Source organism: Heterodontus francisci, chromosome 23, assembly GCF_036365525.1.
Source record: "Heterodontus francisci isolate sHetFra1 chromosome 23, sHetFra1.hap1, whole genome shotgun sequence".
In the NCBI taxonomy this organism is placed as follows: Eukaryota; Metazoa; Chordata; class Chondrichthyes; order Heterodontiformes; family Heterodontidae; genus Heterodontus; species Heterodontus francisci.
The window spans coordinates 52,647,010-52,668,941 of NC_090393.1; the positions used below are offsets into that span (position 1 = coordinate 52,647,010).

Genomic DNA, 21,932 nt, shown 5'->3' on the forward strand with positions numbered 1-21,932 from the left:
TATCAACTGGGATACAAAAAGTGTGAAGGACAGAGAGGGGATAAAAGAGAACGTTTTTAGCCAGCACGTAACAAGCCCAACGAGAGGGGGGTGCAATTCTTGATTTAGTCTTCAGTAATGAAGCTGGGAAAGTGGAGGAAGTAACAGTTGGTGACCATTTTGGAGATAGTGACCATAATACAGTAAGTTTTCCATGATTATGCTAAAAGGACAAGGATAAAACAGGAGTAAAAGTTCTAAATTGGAGGAAGGAAAATTTTAAGAAACTGAGGTGCCCTGGCGAAAGTAGACTGGGTACAGCTACTTGAAGGAAAATCAGTGGGAGGTATTCAAAAGCGAGATACTACAGGCACAGTGTAGGCATGTCCCCACAAAGACAATGGGTGGTACTGCCAAATCTAGAGCCCCCTAGTTATCTAGAAGCTTGCAGGATAAGTTAAAGCAGAAAAATAAAGCTTATGATGATCACAAAAATCTTCATACTTTAGGAGGCCTCGAGGAGTATAGAAAGTGCAGGGGTGAAGTTTTTTTAAAAAAAGGAAATTAGAAAAGCAAAGAGAGGACATGAAAAGTTATTGGCAGGTAAAATCAAGGAAAACCCAAAGATGTTTTATCAGTACATTAAGAGCAAGAGGATAACTAAGGAAAGGGTAGGGCCTATCAGAGATGTACAAGGGAATTTGTGCGTGGATGCAGAAGGTTTGGGCAGGGTTCTTAATGAGTTTTTTGTCTCTGTCTTCACAAAGGAGAGGGTTGATGTAGTCATTGTAGTTAGAGGAGAAGTGTGAAATATTGGATACGATAAGTATAATGGGAGAGGAAGTACTAGAGGGTCTGACATCCTTGAAAGTGGACAAATCATCAGGGCCGGATAGATTGCCTCCCAAGTTGTTAAAGGAAGCCAAGGAGGAAATAGCGGATGCACTGAGGATCATTTTCAAATCCTCACTAGATGCAGACGATTGGAAATCTAAGAAGGTTGTACCATTGTTCAAAAAGGGTACAAGGGATAGGCCAAATAATTATAGGCCAGTCAGTCTGACTTCGGTGGTGGGTAAGTTGTTAGAATTTATTCTGAGGGACAGGATAAACTGCCACTTAGGCACGGATTAATCAGGGATAGCATGGATTTAAGGGAAGGTCATGTCTTACCAACTTAACTGAGTTTTTTGAGGAAGTAACAAGAAGGTTAGATGAGGATAGTGCAGTGGATGTGGTCTACATGGATTTTGGTAAGGCATTTGACAAAGTCCCACCTGGCAGACTGGTCAGTAAAATGAAAGCCCATGGGATACAGTTGAATGTGGCAAGTTGGATCCAGAGTTGGCTCAGTGACCGGAAACAAAGGGTAGTAGTCGACGGATGTTTTTATGAATGGAAAGCTGTTTTCACTGTCGTTCCACAGGGAGGAGTGTTGGGTCCCTTGCTGTTTGTGATATATATTACTGATTTGAACTTAAATGTGGGAGGGATGATTGGAAAATTTGCTGATGACACAAAAATTGGTCATGTAGTTGATAGTGAAGAGGATAGCCATAGTCTCCAGCAAGATATCAATGGTTTGTTTGAGTGGGTGGAAAAATGGCAAATGGAATTCAACGCAGAAAAGTGTGAGGTAATGAATTTGGGGAGCCCAAAAAAGCGAGGGAGTACCCAATAAATGGGAGGATCTTGAGAGGGGTAGAAGTGAGAGACCTTTAGTGCATGTCCACAGGTCCCTGAAGGTGGCAGGACAGGTAGATAGAGTGGTGAAGAAGGCATATGGAATGCTTTCTTTTGTTGGCCAAGGTTATAGAATTCAAAAGCAGGGATGTAATGCTGGAACTGTATAAAACGCTGGTTTGGCCACGGTTGGCATATCGCAGACAGTTCTGGTCACCCCATTACAGAAAGGACATAATTGCTGTGGAGAGAGTACAGACTAGATTTACAAGAATGTTGCCAGGGCTCAAAAGTTGCAGTTAGGTGGAAAGATTGGATAGGCTAGGGTTGTTTTCCTTAGAATGGAGGAGGCTGAGGGGTGACTTAATAGAGGTGTACAAAATTATGAGGGGCCTAGATAGAGTAGACAGGAAGGACCTGTTTCCCCTAGTGGAGAGGTCAATTACCAGGGGGCACAGATTTAAGGTGATTGGTGGAAGATTAGAGGGGACATGAGGAAAAACATTTCCACCCAGAGGGTGGTGGGTGTCTGGAATTCACTGCCAGGAATGGTGGAAGAAGGCAGAAACCCTCAATTCTTTTAAAAGGTACCTGGACATGCACCTGAAGTGTTGTAACCGGCAAGGCTATGGACCAGATGCTGGGTTACATTGGGCGGCTAGTTTGTTTTCCTGGCCTGCACGAACACAACGGGCTGAGTTGCCTCCTTCTGTGCCATAATTTTTCTATGGTTCTGTCTCTGACGAGAGAATCTAATCATCTGCCCATGACATTCCACAGCATTACCATTGCTGAAATCCCCACCATCAACATCCTGGGAGTTACCATTAACCAAAAACTTAATGGTCCTGCCATATAAATACTGTGGTGACAAGAGCAGGTCAGAGGCTGGGAATTGTGTGGCGTGTAACTCACTTCCTGACTCCCCAAAGCCTGTCTACTAGCTTCAAGGCACAAGTCAGGAGAGTGAAGGAATACTGTCTTCTTGCCTGGATAAGTGCAGCTTCAGTAATATTCAGCTCGACACCATCCAGCACAAAGCAGCCTGCTTGATTGGTATTCTGTCAATCACCTTAAACATTCACTCTCCTGGAGTACAGTTGCAGCAGTGTATACCATCTACAAGATGCACTGCAGCAACTCGCCAAGTCTCCTTTAACAGCACCTTCCAAACCTACGACGTCTCCCACCTAGAAGAACGAGGGCAGCAGATGCATGGGAACACCCACCTGCAAGTTCCCCTGCAATTCTCACATGGTCCTTACTTGGAACTGTATGGCTGTTCTTCCACTGTCGCTGGGCCAAAAACCTGGAACTCCCTTCCTAACAGCACTGTGGGTGTACCTGCACCACATGGACTGCAACGGTTCATGGCAGTGGCTCACCACCACCTTCTCAAAGAATTAGGGATGGGCAATAAATGCTGTCATTGCCAATGACGCTAACATCTAGGAACAAATTTTAAAAAAAGTATTTCCAGCATTTTCTGTCTTTATTGCTCTTTAATTTCATCTTGTGAGGATTTAATAGGCAGGTACTGTCTGCTTTGTAATGTGTAAAATACACCAAAATTGGGAGAAAATTTTCAAAAGATTAACATCGATGGTGAAGTACATGTCAAAAGCAGGTGGTTTTTAGATATAATTTGGCTTCTGCCTCTGACTTAAAATGTCTCAGCAAAAATCTGTGAATACTCCCAATTCCAGTAATGAGCCATTGGCAAAACCTTGGAGGAAGGTGAAAGTGAGTGATCATACTTCTATAAGATTACAGGGTCAAACCTACCTAATCCAAAACATGGTAAAATGGAATTTAAATATTTGTTTCAAAAACAGTAGGTAGCTTAAATATTTAAATTTACATTCTGAACTTTACTGCTTATGAGTCCTGCGTATGGCATGCTGTATGTAGCCTTGAAATAACCAGTGTTGTATAATTGTTGCACTTTACAAGGCACTTATGCATATCCTTTCTGAAGGTGTTCCTAGTAAAGTAATTTGTAGTTTGATTTCCTTGAACTAAAATTCTTGTGTTCAAAGCAAAGCTTAGAATCTGTGGCTAGCAAAGAATGAGAGTCAATCGAGAGTAACATCCAAATCAATAGATGGGCTGATGCTCTGGTCTGCATGTAATAAACATTATATGAACAATAATCAAGAATAAGATGTGTATTTGGATGGGAGGCAATGTGGTATATTTTGCAAGAGGATGGGCAAAACCAGCTAGCTGAAGACTATCCTAATCTGACAAGGTTGAGTTCCTGAACAGTTTTGGTCTTGGCATCCCTCTCATCAGAGATGGGGGTGGGAGAATGACTGTATTAGTTTCTGGCTTGATTTCTGTTACCCAGCTGCTTGAGTTGATCTGGTGTTCTTCAGAGTTGTATGCTTGATGTGTGAATGTCATGTAGTGCAGTATTTTACATTTGTGACACAAAACCTTTGTGTACACTTGCAATAACTTCAATCGGACCAGGTCTGAGCAGCAATGTTTTGTTCCATTTTACTTATTACAATGATAACTCAAAACACTTGATTTTAAATAGTCTGAGGTGAGCAGAGATGCATGCTGGGTGAAGCTGCATCCACCAGTGTCACTGTATTGATGTTTGTGATGTCATTGTGCATGTCTTAATGGATTGTTTGGCATGAAAGTTCCTTGTAGCTGGGACATTGAGTCCTTGGAGCTGACCTATTGGAAGTGTGCTCATGAAGATAGAATTGTGTCTGGTACGGTGGGACTGAATTTAAGAAAGCAATGGCTACCAAATGTACAATCTAGGCATGCTTTAGTAAATAGCACAGTATTCGGTGCAGTCCATCAAGACTGCTTACATTCTTATGTACATGTCACTAAGCTACCGATATAAGCTGAACTGGTAATGTAATTATCCTACTGTTCATTGCAGAAATATGTTCACATTGCAGTACATGTGGTCTGGATCAGTGAGCCTCATAATGCTGTAACAAGAATTTTTTTTTTTAAGGAGGCAAATGAAAACGAAATGAGTAGCTAATGTATTAGATTACTTTGCTATGTATGGATCTTGATCCATTAAACCAGTATGTTGTTCTGTTCACTTGTTTATGCGTGTGGTGGTTACCATCTAGTCAATACTCAAAAATTGATTTGACTGAGCATTGTCCACAAAAAAAAAAATGCCCTTCTATTGTAGTTATTTTTCTGACTCATAGTAACATTGGTTCTCTTACAGGGGCTTCCACTTTTTAAAAAATAAGTGAACTCCAAGTTGCATTGTCTGCTATGGTGATGGCACACAGCCTTTGTTATAGCTCATTGGCACCCTCTGGCAGACAGCGGTTTCAGTCACCCCTACTGGATGTATATGGGAGAAATGCATCACGTGCTGCAGCACATGTCCAGAATCCATTATGCTGGCAGACAGATTGGTTTGTACCAGGATGTTGTGATACCACTGCACTACAGGAAGGAAGAGGCCTTAAGCAGCCAGATGGAATAAATGAAAACATGGACACTAGTATGGAATCTACAGGATACAATCCTTTGGCAAAAGGAATGAGAACTACTTCTGCAAACTGTGAACTGAAGCATTGGGCTGTGTGAGTATTAAGAATCTCTCTCACGATCATTGGGTAGAAGCTGGTTCAGCTTGGCATTGTTGAAAGTATGGGAGAAGGTTGGATACATTCTGTGCTTTAGCTAGTGTTTGAAACAGTTACTTTACACAATTAGGAGAGCAATTCTTATAAGTTGCTTTAACGTCACTTTTCACATTTCTCCTAAACCTGACACACGGTGCTCAAATAGGTAGTTTGAACTTGTTAATTCAGCATAACGTGGGGCAATGCAATGGACTTGGAATTTTACTGCTCCTTTTAACACACGGCTGGTTATATTTTGCATGAGAACTTTCTGTAGTTTGAGACCTGAAGTAAAGCTTTTCAGGATTTTGAAATGGGAAGGCCTTCAATCTTGTCCTCCTTGTTGTGAACTTGAGAAGAGATGGTGCTGTGCCCCCTCATTGTAATCTTTCTTATAAATTATCATTTATGTCTTTATTACATCTAGACTTGACTATTCCGATGCACTCCTGGCTGGTCTCCCACATTCTACCCTTCACAAACTTGAGGCCATTCAAAACTCTTCTGTCCCTGTCTTAACTTGCACCAAAGTTTTGTTCACCTATCAACCCATTGCTCACTGAATTGCATTGGCTCCTGGACAAGCAATGTCTTGATAATAAAACTCTCATTCTTGTTTTCAAATTCATTCAAGACCTCACCCTCCCTAGCTCGGTAATCTCCACCAGCCCTACAATCCTCCGAGATATCTGCACTCATCTAATTCTGGCCTTTTGTGCATCCCTGATTTTAAATCGCTCCACCATTGCCGGCTGTGCCTTCAGTGGCCTAGGCCCTAAGCTCTGGAATTCCCTTCCTATACCTTTCCATCTCTCTACCTCACTTTCCTCCTTTTAAGACACTCTCTTTTTAAAACCTACCTCTTTGACCAAGCTTTTGGTCATCTGACCCATGTGGTTTGGTGGTGTTTTGTTTTATAATGCTGATGCTTCTATGAAGTGCCTTGGAATATTTTATTACTTTAAAAACACTATATAAATATATTGTTGTAAATGATGTCCTTTCCCTGTGTTTCATTAGTGACGTTTCTACCATTTACTTGAAAAAACGTACACCGAGAAAGTGGAGTTAGTGAAATGGTTGTTTTACTAGTTCTATAGCAAGCAACTTTTTACTGGAGACATTGGGGAAGGTGCAAAAAAAATTTACTAGAATGAGATTACAACCATCAGGAAAGATTAAGCAAGCTGGGGTTCTTTTCTCTAGAAAAGGGAAGGCTGAGGAGTGACCTGATTGAGGCCTTTAAGGTAATGAAAGGGTTTGATAGGGTAGACGTATAGAGAAAACATTTACACTCGTGTCCAGAACTAGGGGTCAGAAATATAAGATAGTCAATAATAAATTTGATAGGGAATTCAGGAGAAACATCTTTAACCAGAGAGTGGTACATGTGGAACTCACTACCATAGGGAGCCGCTGAGGCACAGAGCATAAATGCATTTAAGGGGAAGCTAGATAAACACATCAGGGAGAAAGGAATAAAAGGATATGTTGATGGGATGAGAAGAGTGGTACCGACTTGTTGGGCTGTACGTAGTATGGCAAAGATAGTTGCATATAGTAACAGAAAATACTAAGAATGGTGTTTACAGACAGAAAACCAGAGCACTGCCATTGTATAACTTAATACTATAGCTACATGAAGATTATGATTACTTAGCATGAAACAACTGCCCTGATGTGTCACCTTACACAGTACTTGCAGATATCCCTTGACATTGCATGGGTGTGTTGCCTTATGCACATATTAGGTTGTTTCCCATGTGTTTGAGAGACACATGACAGATGCAAAACTTTTATATCGCTGGATGCAGAGTAATGTACTGCTACTGTGGTTGCAGTTCTGTGTACCTTGTATTGCCAGTGACATGGAGTTTCATACTGTAAAGTTCCTGCTAGTAATGATTTTTATCTGGTTTAACCAGATATTTATCTGGTTTTAGCAGTAGAAGGGAAAGGAATTGCATCTCATAACTCTGCACACCTCACTATTTTTGGCCAAGAGTAGTTTTGGATACCTTTTTTAGTGTTTTGCTTATGTTATAGACTTACCATTTTGGGAATATCTCCATCTCATTCCTTGATCGTACTGCACACCAGTAACCAAACCAGTTCCTAAAGTTAGATGGGATCTTGTTCCTGTGTTTAATTTTTGTTGTGATATGGGCAACATTGGCAAGATAGCATTTATTGCCCATCCCTTGTTGCCTGGAAGGCATTGGGTCAACCACATAGCATGACGCTGAATCTAGGCCGGAATGAATAGGGAGAGCAGGTTCCATTCAGTGGAGGACATTAGTGAGCCATTTGTTTCTGCAGCTGACTGGCAAATGTCATGGTCAATCTCTAGTATAAGCCCAAAAATTACTAGATTTATTGAATTCAATTTCACAACTTCAGCTTCTGGCCTGTGCTGCGCTAGTCCAGGATCTTAATCACAGTGTTGTAGCAAGCACAACAGGAAAAAAAAAAGTGTTTTTGCTGTTTCTCTCTTCATTGCCCAAGAAATAGTTGCACTATAGTGTTACGACCAGGTGAGAAAGAGGTCTAGGGTTCCCTTTCAGCCTTCACCTGGTCTTACCGTATTTGGATTTAATTTTAAACACACCATGTTTTACGTTCCCCCTTGGTGAATCCTTGTTCACTGCTTTCCAATTATAAGGCAAAGAAACCAGCAGAAACAGGCTTTCTTAGGTTTAAAGAAGAAAAGTTGAAATTTATTTAAACTTAAACTCTAACTCGGTGACCGCCTACGGATACACAATGCTCCCATGCTAGCATGCACACGCAATTAGATTAGATTAGAGATACAGCACTGAAACAGGCCCTTCGGCCCACCGAGTCTGTGCCGAACATCAACCACCCATTTATACTAATCCTACACTAATCTCATATTCCTACCAAACATCCCCACCTGTCCCTATATTTCCCTACCACCTACCTATACTAGTGACAATTTATAATGGCCAATTTACCTATCAACCTGCAAGTCTTTGGGCTTGTGGGAGGAAACCGGAGCACCCGGAGAAAACCCACGCAGACACAGGGAGAACTTGCAAACTCCACACAGGCAGTACCCGGAATCGAACCCGGGTCCCTGGAGCTGTGAGGCTGCGGTGCTAACCACTGCGCCATTGTGCCACAATGCCGATAGAGACAAAGAAAACAGAAGAAATAAAGTGGAAAGGTTTGAAGCAATATCTGAAGAGTTGTCACGGTTCTTCGAGCTCATTGTAGAGCCCTTGATTGTAGGTAGATGTTGCTTTTCGTTGGGACCCAGTATTCTTCTTGAAGCTTGTTCGCTGTAGGAGATTTTTCTCTCTCGGGGTTCATGTGTCTTCAGTGGATTCAGAGGCTTGAGAAAGAGATGGGAGCAGACAGGTGAGAGATCTTCTCAGTCCAGGAGCAAACAGACTTTCTGCCCAAACTGTTTGAACAAATTCAAAATACTCATGTTGCCCAACAGGTTAGTCATGTGACTAGCTGGTTTGACCATGTCCATTTGTGTATTTGGCCATCTTAGCTGTCAACCTGGAATGCGAGCTCCCCCACCTTCAACGTCTGGTGATCAAATGTCCGTTGTGGGTTGAATGTGTCAGGGAATGGCTACTTTGTCCTTCCAAACACTGTCAATATGTAAATGTCTTTTCCAGCCACGGCTGATTTGTTTATCAAGTCCTTTCTTCACTCCAGTAACAGTTTAAAATCAATGTTCATGACAAAATTAATGTGCCTTATTCTTGCTAGGTGGGGGCCTAGCATGACCATAGGTACACTCTATGTTCTCCTTTTTATTTTTCCCTGTTTGTATTTTCTTCCAGTTCTTGCCTCAACCTGTCGTCTTCTTCTGAAAGCATTGATTACTAGAGTACAGTTTCACAGGTGCCGTTCTCCAGTACCTTATCCAAGTGGTCATTCACCACCTGTTAATCCAGACAATGTTTACAACCTGTTCAACTGCAGGAACCAACCTCCAATCTTGTCTTCATCCAACAACCGCATTTGCATTTACAACATGGGTTCACTGAATAGCAACTGTTTGCATTTGTAAGGCACTCTTGACAGATGTTGGGTGAGATATGCAAGAAACCAGAGTCAAAGGAATGCATTGTCTGAAAGGTGTTATAGGATGGGGAAAGATTGCTGATACATAGAGGAGCAAGGTCATGGAGGAGCTTGTAATCTTGGCAGTCCGAAACTAGGACCCAGACAGATTGACCAACGTAACCTAAAATCAGTTAGTTATATGGGGACATAGAAATGCTTTGAAATCTGCATATAATTTATAAAGTCTACTGTTCTATTTGGGTAGATCTTTGACCACTTGTGTTGGTTCAACCTGTCATTGTAGCCAAACCCTTTGAAGGTGCTCGCTGCTTTGATTTGCTTGGAACAGTGCATTCAGGGGGATTGATTGTCATGGAAGACTGTTGAGGTGTAAGTATACAGTTCTGGTACATTTGGGACTATTTCCTATTATAGCGTCAGAAGCCAATATATGTAACCTGCAGTCACTGAACCTTGCTGTGTCATTGGGGTCAGTGACTGTGCATGACACTCTTTATGATGTCAGTGGGATGGCATTATGTGACTGGGTTTGCCCCAGTCTGTTGTACTTGGAGATGCCATTTTTATCTCCTTGGGTTATAAAAGTACACAACTGCGGATATGATATACTGCGCAGTGACCATTGCCCACTAATTAAAAATGGTGTGTGTCTGACTATTACTTGAAATTTGCACCAGTGTGTTTATGCATTCAGCAGAAGGCGACATGTCAGTATCCCAAAACTAAACTGTTTTTGAAGATCTTCAGGATTTGGGATATCAATGGCATTTTGGAGTCTAAAAGAATTCTACAACACCACATTACAATTTTATAGAAAAATTGCTTTTTTAAGCAGGTAGTATTACTCCAATGTAATTTTAAAATTTAAACAAGCCAGTGCTCAAAATGGGTTGATTTAGTAACGATGATTTTTTGCTATTTTTATGGTTTCTTGTTTTCCTCCAACTAACATCTGTTTCTGCCTTAAACAGGAAGAATGAGTTTTTTCCCAGGCGAAAGCACAAGCGGGAGCAGGAGGAAGATGAGTGAGTATCTTCATGACGTTTTGTTCTGCTATGTTACGGGTATTATGGGCTAGAAATCGCAGCAATTGCCATTTTGATAAACTGCATTAATTGGACTTTTAGACTTGCCTTTAATCACGCTATATTTGTGCCACAAGTTACTGGAACGTGATGCAATAACAGCATGTCAGTATCTATCTGGGACGTCATGAATGGTTTAAGGGTATGATTAAGAAGTTTGCAGATGGTATGGAAATTAGACGTGTAGTTGATAGTGAAGAAGACTACAGGAAGATATCAATGGGCTGATCAGCTGGGCAGAAAACTAGCACATGGAATTCCATTAGGAGAAGTCTGAGGTAATGCAGTTGGGAGGACAAACAAGGCAAGGGAAAATACATAGTAATTGGTAGGATTCTGAGGTGTAGAGGAACAGAGGGACCCGGGAGTGTAAGTCTACAGATTCCTGAAGGTAGCAGGGCAGGTAGATAAGGTGATCAAGAAGATCTATAGGATACTTCTTTTATTGGCTGAGGCCTAGAGAATAAGAGCAGGGAGGTTATGCTACAGCTGTGTAAAACCCTATTTGGACTGCAGCTAGAGTACTGCGTCCAGTCTGGTCACTACAAAACAGGAAGAATGTGATCATCCTAGATAGGTTACAGAAGAGATTTAATAGTATGTTGCCAGGAATAGAGAATTTTAACTACGAGGAATGATTGGACAGGCTGGGTTGTTTTGTTTGGAACCGAGGAGACTGAGGGGCGATTTAATTGGGGTGTAAAAAGTTGAGGGGCCTAGATAGTGTGAATAGGAAGTATCTATTTCTTTTAGAAGAGAGGTCAATGACCAGGCGATTTGATTTAAAGTAACTAGTAGAAGAATTAGAGAGATTTTGAGGAGAATTTTTTTTTCACCCAGAGGGTGTTGGGGATCTAGAATTCACTGCCTGAAAGGGTGGTAGTGGCAGAAACCTTCATCGCATTGGAAAAAAAAACACTTGGATATGCAGTTGAGGTACCATAACCTACAGGGCTACTGACCAAGAGCTGGAAACTGGGATTAAACTGGATAGCTCCTTTTCAACTGGCATGGACATGATGGGCTAAATGACCTCCTTCTGTACCATAAATCTTTGTGTTTCTATGTTGGCCTTTATTGCAAGGGGCTTGGAATACAAGACTAAGTCTTGATGCAATGACATAGGACTTTGCTGAGACCACACCTGGAGTACTGTGTACAGTTTTGGTCTCCTCACTGAAGGAAGGATATGCTTAGAGGAGGGTACAACAAAGTTTCTTCACTAGATTGATTCCTGGATTTTGAGGGTCCTCCTATGAGGAGAGGTTAAATAGAATGTGCCTATATTCTCTGGAATTTAGAAGAATGAAAGGTGATCTAATTGAAACATAAATGCTTAAAGGGCTCAACAGAGTAGATGCTGGGAGGATGTTTCCCCTGGCTGGAGAGTCTAAAACTATGGGTCATAGTCTCAGAAAAAGGGATTGGCCATTTAAGACTGAGATGAAGAGAAATTTCTGTACTCAAGGTTTGTTAATCTTTGGAATTCTTTATCCCAGAAGGCTGTGGGTACTCAATTGTTGAATGCATTCAAGATGGAGAGTGATAGATTTTTGGTGACTAAGGGCATCAAGGGATCTGAGGACAGAGCGAGCAAGTGGACCTGAGGTTAAAAGATCATGATCTTATTGAATGATGGAATAGGCTCAATGGGACATAGACCCTACTCATGCTCCTATTTATGTTCTCATGACGTGACTGTAATCCTGATTTACAATAAATCAGTTCCTTTCACTCCATTACAATATCTGTCAGCAACTGAAATTGGGAATAGCACTTATTTCTACAAACTTCTCCTGGAGCAATTATTTAGTTGCAAGTTGTGAGTAGTAACTGTATACTTTTAGGTGTGAGTCAGATGTTTATATTTTCCTTCAGTAATATGCATCTCAGGATCTTTTGCTGTTGTTAGAGTCCTTAACCTCTTAATTTTTTTTGTAGTAGCCAGTCTGCCTGTGTGTGTCTGTGTACGTACATTTCATTTGTGCATCTGTTGTACAAGTAGATGTTGTCATGCACAGATCTATGATCTTGTTCTTCTTGCTAATACTGATGGTGTATGGACTTCCATTGCTGATTGGCACTACTATTGTCAGCAACATCAAACTGCAGATTCTTTTGAGCATTTGATCCTAGTGATTTGTCTACTTTTTAAGTTGAAGTAACTTTCCTCTTGAATAATAACCGTTGCTAATTGTTGTACACTCACTGCTATTTCTGCAATCTCAATATCCACATTTAGAGTTTTGGTCAGATTAATTGCTGTTTACTTGGTAATAAGCAATTTGCTAATTGTAGAATTAGTTGGGAGTTATGGGAGAAACAGTGGGTTTCAATTTATCTTGCAATTTATGACCTTAAATAGGCTCATCTGACTAGTCGATGTGGCCCTTCTAGTTTTTATTTTCAGCTGGTGAAAATGTTAATGTGCAGCTTTGGTAGAGGATCTGGTACTATAGCAACTGCTTGCAGATTAGAAGGTAGCAAATGTAACCCCGCTATTAAAGGAGGAAGAGAGAAAACTGGGAACTACAGACCTGTTAGGTTGACACCCAGTAGTAGGGAAAATGCTAAAGGATGTGACAGCTGGACACTTTGAAAATAATGGCTAGAATTTTACGCACCCCCCCGACCCCCACCTGTGGGAGTGGCGGGGGTGGGGGGCAGTGTGGTGCCATTCCTGTCGCCTTCCCGCCCAGGCTGTAATTTTACGAGCGGCAGGTGAGATGACAAATGGCCTGCTCACCTCAGGCCAATTGAGGCCCTTAAGTGGCCAATTAACTGCCACTTAAAGGCCTCCTCCCGCCGCTGCTGGTGTATTACCAGCAGTGCATGCCCACTTCATCAGCTGTGGAGGCCACCCAGTAACACCTGGTGACCTCCTTGCGGGCCTGAGGGTATTGTGGGTGGTTGCTACTCATTAGGCTGTACCCCATGGCGGGCCCCCCAGCAGCTCCTGCCACTCCCACTGGTGCATATTTTCCCTACCCTCCTCAGTGAGGCCCAGCCGATTGTCCCTAGCGATGCCCGAAACCCCACCTAGCATTTCGGCGACGGTGTCCATGATCCTCCTGAAGCTCGGTGCAATCCCAGCAGTGACCGCTGCTCCCTGTGGCGCTGCTGGGACTGAAGAGCTGTTGGCCTGTTGATTGGCCGGCAGTTCCTGGAGGCAGGACCAACCGCCTTACAGGGGCGGAAGTCCTGCTCAAGTAGAGGCCTGCTACCCGACCTGAACCTGGCGGGACCCAACGACATGTGTTTGGTTTGGGTCGGGCCCATCTTCAGAGTGAGGCTTTTGAGATTGGGTTGGGCCAAGTTCAGATCGAGTTGGGTCGGGCCGGACACACACGGTAAGTGCTCTGCTGGTAACTTACCTGAGCTGGGAGTCCGGGACGAAACTGAGTCTGCACAGTGAGCGGGTGACATCACTATGACATCATCACACGTGTACTGCAGCTTCTTGCAGGTTCAGTGTCAGGAAGGTAAGTGAAGAAATGGTCGAGTCGGTCCTGGGGCTAAATCGGAGGGACTCGGGCCAGGTCGGGCTGTGGTTCGTTCAGGTCGGGTTCCTTTTTATCAACCTCAGCAGGCCTCTGTGCCCAAGGCCAGTTAAGGTCCTGAGCCACGTAAAATCTCTGTGGCTCCCAGGCCCAGCGGAGGCACGCTCTCCCCTGACTTTTAAGCTGGTGGGTGGGGCCCCTGCCCTGACACAAAATTCCGGCCAATGATATGATTGGGCAGAATGAACATGGATTTATGATAGGGAAAATCATGTTTGGCAAACCTTTTGGATTTTTTGAGGATGTAACTAGCAGAATAGATAGGGGGGGAACCAGTGAATGTGGTGTATTTGGATTTTCAGAAGGCTTTTGAAAAGTCCCACAGAAGAGGTTAGTAAGCAAAATTAGAGCACATGGGATTGGGAGTAATATGTTGGCATGCATTGAGAATTGCTTAATGGACAGGAAACTGAGAAGGAATGAGCGGGTCATTCTCAGTTGGCCGGCTGTGACTAGTGGGGTACCACACAGATCAGTGCTTGGGCCCCAGCTATTCACAATCTGTATCAATGATTTAGATGTGGGGACTAAATGTAATATTTACAAGTTTGCTGATGACACAACTAGGTGGGACTGTGAGTTGTGGGGAAGGCGCAAAGAGGATTCAAGGGGATCTGGACAGGCAAAGTGAATGGGCAAGAACATGTCAGATGGAATATAATGTGAAAAAATATGAAGTTATCCACTTATGTAGGAAAAACAGAAATGCAGAGTATTTCTTAAATGCTGAGAGGTTGGGAAGTGTTGATGTCCAAAGTGACCTGGGTGTCCTTGTTGATGAACCACTAAAAGCTAGTATGCAGGTGCAGCAAGCAATCAGGAAGGCAAATGGTATGTTGGCCTTTATTGCAAGAGGATTTGAGTACAGGAGTAAAGAAGTCTTGGTACAATTGTATAGAGCCTTGATGAGGCTGCACCTGGAGTATTGAGTATAATTTTAGTCTCCTTATCTAAGGAAGATATACTTGTCATAGAGGGAGTGCAACAAAGATTCACCAGACTGATTCCTGGGATGGCGGAATTGCCCCATGAGGCTCAGTAATTGAGTATATTCAAGACAGAGATCGATGGATTTCTAGATTTAAAGTTATCAAGGGATATGGGGACAGTGCAAGAAAATGGCGTTGAGGTAGAAGCTCAACCATGTTGAGTGGTTGAATGGTGGAGCAGGCTCGAGGGGCCAAATGGCCTACTCCTCCTATATCCTATGTTCCTATGATATAAACAGCACATGCAGTGTAGTTGGTGTTGCAGAACTGTTTCCTGAACATGTAAATGTGCCAGAATAAACTCCAAAATTATATTAACCAATTCAAAGGGCATGTACTGACATGAGGGTTATGACTAAAGGAAATTTTAATTATCCCAAAAATGGACGATGCCAAGTTTGTGGTGAGAGAGGAAAACATTTTTTGGAGTATTGTTTTGCAATTTGCGCAGGATTTGTTTCTCCAACAGGAGAGATACACTAATTAGCCAGATTCTGCGCGCACAGAATGGTAACAGCAGCGAAGGAAGCCATTTGGCCTGTCATTTCTGTGCCAACTCTCTGCAAGAGCAACTCGTCTAGTCCCACTTTCCTGCCTTTTCCCTATAGCCCTGCAAATGTTCTCTTCAGCCCCAATTGTATCTGCCTCCACCGCACTCTCAGGTAGTGATTTCCAGATCCCAACCACTTGGTGCCTTAAAAAAAAAAAAAAATCCTTTATGTTGTCGTTGGTTCTTTTGCCAGTCACCCAAAATCTGTGTCCTCTGGTTCGCAACCCTTCTGCCATAGGAAACCATTTTCTCTATCTACTCTGTCTAGACCCCTCATGATTTTGAATACTTCTATCAAATAAATCTCCTTTCAACCTCCCCTTCTGTGAGGAAAACAATCCCAACTTCTGTAATCTAACCATGTAACTGAAGTCCTTCATCCCTGGCACCATTCTTTTAAATCTTTTCTGCGCTTTATAAAGTTTTCATATCTATCCTGAAGTGTGGCGCCCAGATTTGGACACACTTCTCCAGTTGAGGCTGAACCAGTGTTTTTATAAAGGTTCATGATAACTTCCTTGTTTTTGTACTCTATGCTTCTATATAAGCCCAGGATCCCAAATGCCCTTTTAACCACTTCCTCAACCTGCTCTGCCACCTTCAACGATTTGTGTTCATATACCCCCAGGTGTCTCTGATCCTTCACCCCATTTACATTGCCTCTACCTCATTCTTCCTACCACAGTTCTCTACATTAAATTTAATCTGCCACATGTTTACCCATTCCACCAGTCTGTGTCCTCTTGAAGTCTATCACTATCCTCTTCACAGCTCACAATGCTTCCAAGTTTTTTTTGTCATCCACAAACTTTGAAATTGTATCCTGTGCACCCAAATCTAGGTCATTGATATAGATTAAGAAAAGCAGTGGACTTAGTACCAACTGCTGGGGAACCCTGCTATAAGCCTTCCTCCAGTCTGAAAAACAGCTGTTCACTACTGTTTCCTATCACTCAGCCAATTTTGCATCCATCCTAACACTCCCTTTTATTCCATGGTCTTCAACTTTGCTGGCAAATCTATGCGGCAGTTTAGCAAATGCTTTTTGGAAGTCCATATGCACCACAACTGCATTACCCTCATCAACCCTCTCTGTTACCTCATCAAGAAACTCCAGTTAGTTATACACTATTTTCCTTTAACAAATAAATCCATGTTTAATTTCCTATTTGATTCACACTTGTCCAAGTGACTATTAATTTTGTCCCAGATTATTGTCACTAAAAGCTTTCCCACCAGCGAGGTTAAATTAAGTGATCTTTAGTTGTTCATCCTTGTACCCTTTTATGAACAAGAGTTTTAACATTTGCAATTCTCCAATCCTCTGGCACCACCCCTGTATCTAAGGAGGATTAGAAGATTTTTGACCAGTACCTCTACAATTTTCCCACTACTTCCCTCAGCTTCAGATGCATCCCATCCAGTCCTGATGACTTTTACTACAGCCAACCTTTCTCTCATCAATTTTTACCCCATCCAGTATCTCAACTACCTCCTTTTTCACTAGACTTAGGCAGTGTCTTTTTCCTTTAGTAAAGACAGATGTAAATTACCCATTTGGTACCTTGGCCATGTTCTCTGCTTCTATGCATAGATGCCCTTTTTGGTCCCTAATCAACCCACCCCTTCTCTTACTACCATTTTACTATTTATATGCTGAGGGAAGACTTTTGGATTCCCTTATGTTAATTGCCAGTCTCTTCCCATACTCCCTCTTCGCCTCTCTGATTTTCTTCTTCACTTCCCCTCTGAGCTTGCTACAAGGGATAACCCTGGCTGAATATAGAATCAGCCTGATACTTTTCTGCTTCATCTTGCTCTCATCTCTCTCATCCAAGGAGCTCTGGCTTTGGTTGCCCTACTTTTCCCCCTCCTGGGAGTGTACTTCGACTCCACCCAAATCATCTCTTTAAAGGCAGCCTGTTCTGTTAGCTTTGCGTGCCAACCTTTGATTCCAATTTACCTGGGACAGATCTGTTCTCAATTCCACTGAAATTGACTCTCATCCAATTTATTTTTACTTTAAATTGTTCCTTGTCCTTCTCCATAGCTAATCTAAACCTTATGATACTATAATCACTGTTCCCTAAAAGTTCCCTGACTGACGCCTCATTCCCCAGAAGTAAAAAAAAAGCAAACAATTTAAAATCAAAGGAACATTTGAACAACAATGACAACAATATAACTAATTCTATAACTAATGGGAATAGAAAAGGAAAAAGAAAAGTTGAGGATAGTTGACTGAGGGTTGGGGAGGAAGTAAACGCAAGTAAGATTTTCAAAAACCTTGCCCTGCTTAACAGGAGGTAAAATAGAATGGCCCCTTCTGCTATCTTGCTTGAGATCAGTTAACTGAACACAGATCTGCGATTGAATTAAGGTTCTTGCTTCACTGTGTGGTCTACCACTGGAAAGTGCATTTTGCCATCAAATGACTCGGGGATGTTGGAAACTTTCTAAGTAAATGTTTAACAACACTGACATTTGGGATTGGGTGATGCCCTTCTTCATCTTCAGGTGTGGTGAAATTAATGTCTTTGTTTCAGATCACCACCAAGAACAATTGGGAGGTTTTTATATGTCTATTTAACCCCACTACCACCATTCCCTAATGTTCTCCCCTTTTCATTATACTGGAGTCTAGTCATGTTCTTGCCCAGCATTTATACAGGTGCATACAGGATTGACTTGATCAGGAACCCTAGCTGGATCCTTAATTTCTCCCACCACCTTCCTAGCCCAAGAAAGTGGAGACTAATTGTAATGCTCCAATTGCTCCCTTAGTTAAGATTGGGTAGCTCAAACTTTTGTAGCCGGTGGGGGGGATGGGTGGTGTTGGCTAAAGGCATGACCTGGTCGCAGTAAAGCCCTGCTACCCGACCCGAACCCGACGGGACGCAACGACATGGGTCGGGCCGCTCTTCGGGGGCCGGGCTGGGTCGGGGACACACAGTAAGAATTGCAGGTAAGTGTTTAAAGGAAAAAAGCTTACCTGAGCTGCGAGTCTGGGACGTCAAGCAGGGAAACTGAGTCTGTGCGGTGAGCATCTCTATGATGCCATCACGCTCCTGCTGCAGCTTCCTGATAATTGGGAGTTGGACGGTAAGTAAAGGGAACATTGTGGTGGGTGGGTCGGGCTTGGGGGGGTGGGGGGGTGCAGAATGGAGGGGCTTGGGCCGGGTCAGACAAGGGTCCGATGTGGTTCTGTCGGGTTCGGGTCGGGTTTTTTTTTGTGACTTGAGCAGGCCTTTAGCTGGTAGTACTAAACTAGGCAGCTTGGAAGTGAGCCTTTGGCCTCGCTGTTGCTAAATGAGTGTCCTACAACTCTTCTAAAGAATATATTTGGTTTCCATAGGAATAAATGGAGTTCGTTCTTGAATAAATTATCCTGTTGACATTTGTTGGTTATTGACTTCTTGCTGTAACTCTTCCAGTGCTCCTGCTCGAAAGAAATGTCTAACTGAGAAAATGCTGGACTGCCTGGTGACTTCTGTAAACGTTTCATGCAACTCTTGGCCTTGCATTCCATACCCCCAGGGAAATGGGGTATCTGATGTTGCCTCCACTTCTTGGCAGGTTGGACCTAGCTCACTGGAATTTAGGGTGGTTGAGAATGTAACGGCCTGCACGGAAATGAAACCAAATCCAAGCCAAGAGGGACTACAGAGACTGAAGGAGATTGAAAATCGGTAGGAGTAGTCTGCTAAGTGCAATTTCTGCATTCTGCTGGTTATCAGGATTGGTTTGGGAGCTTGTTGGTGGCCAGAACCTGCATATTTCCCACTCGCCTATTTAATGTACTTTTGTAAAGTATTGTTATTTGAGAGAGAGATTGAAATGCAATTTCCTTCATAGTGCAAGGAAGGCAAATGTTATCAGTAATAAACTGGCTTGAGTTCTATGAACCTTCTGAATAGCATTCCCAAAATCCATAACCAGGGTAATGATCTGAGGCAAGAACAGTTTGAGAGGAAAATTAGCCAATTTTAATGGGTGGTGGGGGAGAGTGGGGAAAGGGAGGATGTTAGTTCTTGTTAGTATGTTCCTTAAAGGTAATGAACCATAGTTTGGACCAGCTGATATTTGAATATCTGATACCAGTAAGAAAATAATCATGCAGTGGGCGGCTATAAATGGTGGCTGTGTTTGACCCTAAGGAGTTTTTATCTTTTTATTAATTGCTGTTGACTGTGTTTTTAAAAGGGTCTGAAAGTGAAATAGGAAGTAAGGAAATAGATTTATTTTTTTTGATTCTTGAGGGAAAGGAGGAGAACAAGGCATTGATCCCGGCGGCCCGAGAGAAATCACTAACTGCATTACTTGGGAGTTGGGAGGTGGCAAACTGTGAAAACTATCATATCCTCTCTGCAGAGATGTTGCAGATCTTCCAAAGTGTTGTCCATTTTAATATATGAAACATAGTAAACAATAAATATTTAGTAGTGCTGCAGAAAGTGAGAACAAAATGATGAGGCATATGTCAAGCAAATGATGTTTACAACTCTAAGCCTTTTAATAATTTAGAAAAGCAATGTTCTCAATATTGAGGTGGTGAGAGTTAGATTATTTCAGTCCAGTACCTGATGGGAAGTTAAGTTGCTGATCTGAATCAGACTGGTTTTGGCCAAATTTGTGATTGAGTCCTAAATATTTAATATGGTAGAACTTCATATTAGAAGCTACAGGATTTCTGCTCTCCATTCTCCTAGGAGTTGTGGATGCTGCTGCCACGTTGCAGATAGACAGGATGCAGTTGTTTAATTGAATTTGTAGTCCTCCCCTCATTAGGGGTTCAGTGAGACTTCTTGTTCTATATATCAATAATAATTTTTCAATCCCCAGGCTTATTGAGGGAGATGATCCAGAAGCTGACGGAATTGAGATTTCGGATATGCCTGTGCTAATCTTGTCCGACTCTCTCCGTGAAGAACTGAAGCCTGGACTGGAAGAAATTTTGCCTCGTAGAGTAATGGAGTCCCTGTAAGTGTGATCTGCATTTCCCCACTGCACAGCATTCGCTTTTGTGGAGGGTGGGAAATTGGGCATAGTTGGGGGTGTTGTGTTTTTCTCTTTTTTTTCCCATTTCAAATGAATACTGCAGTCACTTCGATCTATCTTAGGCCCACGCTAACTATTTGTGTAGGTGGCACCATGGACTCTGAACTCTAATCTTATTGTAACTGTCCTAAGTGAAGTTTGTCTGGACAATTCCACAGAACAAAACTAATCAAATTGGAAGTCATGCTGTGAGTCCACAAGGATCAGAAATGTTAGAGGTGCTGTAGGATTTGTCTTTTTAAGAGGCTGAATTAAGGTACTTTGTGAGCAAAGACTTGAAGCCCATGTTTTACTGGAGTGGGTTTATTGACACTGGCTGCCAAAAGACACCTACCTCATTGTGGAAGAAGTAATTTAACCATATTAAGGGTTAAGAATTAAATCTTTTGGGAGTTGAGGTTTGGGAAGGAAGATTTGTTTAATTTGCTAGAGAACAGCAGATAACTAAGAAATAGCGAGTGTTGTGTGTTTAGATGTGGAATGAGACATTACGCCCTCTGCACCATTATCTAATGATTAGTTGGGAAATGGCACTCTTGGAGTAAGCATTTTTCTGAGTTTATTGGTTCTATTAGTTGTTTTGGTATCCAAGTTTTCCTTGGGGTTGTGAACAAGTCTGTCTGAACTCTCCATTTCTATTGCTAAACAATAGTGATCAGACTTTGGAAAACTTAAACAAAATTAGTCTGGAATGGAGACATGACTGAATTTCAGTAACCCACATTGGCAACTATAAATTGACTAAGGATAATGTTTTGTTTAACCCATTCTCCAGTTAACTGCTTCAAAAGAAAAATTCTTTTCTCAAACCATTTATGTGCGCTTTCATTTTTTTCTGCTTTTTTGCAAGCTTCGGGCTGCTGATAGAATGTGGTGAATGGAGGGGGAATATAAAAGATGCATTAACTGATGTGGTTGCCAGGAAAGGAATATTGTGAAACGGCAGTAAGTTTGTGCACATATCCTGGTATAGGAAAGTTGAGATTTAATGCAGAACCACCTTTTGTATTTTCATTCCTAATATACTTGCCAGTAACACTATTAAAGTGGCAGCTAGGAGAGGTGTGTGACTCCAAAGGGCTCTGTTTGCTTTAGTCTGTCGCACTGTCTTGGAAGTGTGTGACCTCTGATTGATGTTGTGGATAAAATCTGTTCATTATTGTTGAGGGATCTTGCGTGAAATGCGGTTTGCCCTCCGTGCACAATGGCGCACCCCATTAACATTATACCAGAACTCCAGCTTCAGAACAATTCGCATAGCAGGAGGACGAGCTTTTACAAACCATCTCTGCATTTATCTCTGTTGAAATTTCAGAATATCAAGGCCCTGTCTGTTG

The 21,932-nt window shown here is 42.2% G+C and overlaps 1 protein-coding gene across 2 annotated transcripts in view; it reads left to right on the forward strand.

The window, feature by feature from the left end:
- The window catches only part of ccdc117 (coiled-coil domain containing 117), a 39,424-nt gene that overhangs the window by 11,335 nt on the left and 6,157 nt on the right, over positions 1-21,932 (forward strand). For both annotated transcript variants that reach the window (XM_068055275.1, XM_068055276.1), the window contains exons 2-5: positions 4,877-5,243; positions 10,325-10,378; positions 18,972-19,226; positions 20,380-20,517. In XM_068055275.1, the coding sequence (XP_067911376.1) occupies positions 4,927-5,243; positions 10,325-10,378; positions 18,972-19,226; positions 20,380-20,517 (764 nt within the window). In that variant the 5' untranslated portion in view covers positions 4,877-4,926. The remainder of the gene's footprint in view (positions 1-4,876; positions 5,244-10,324; positions 10,379-18,971; positions 19,227-20,379; positions 20,518-21,932) is intronic.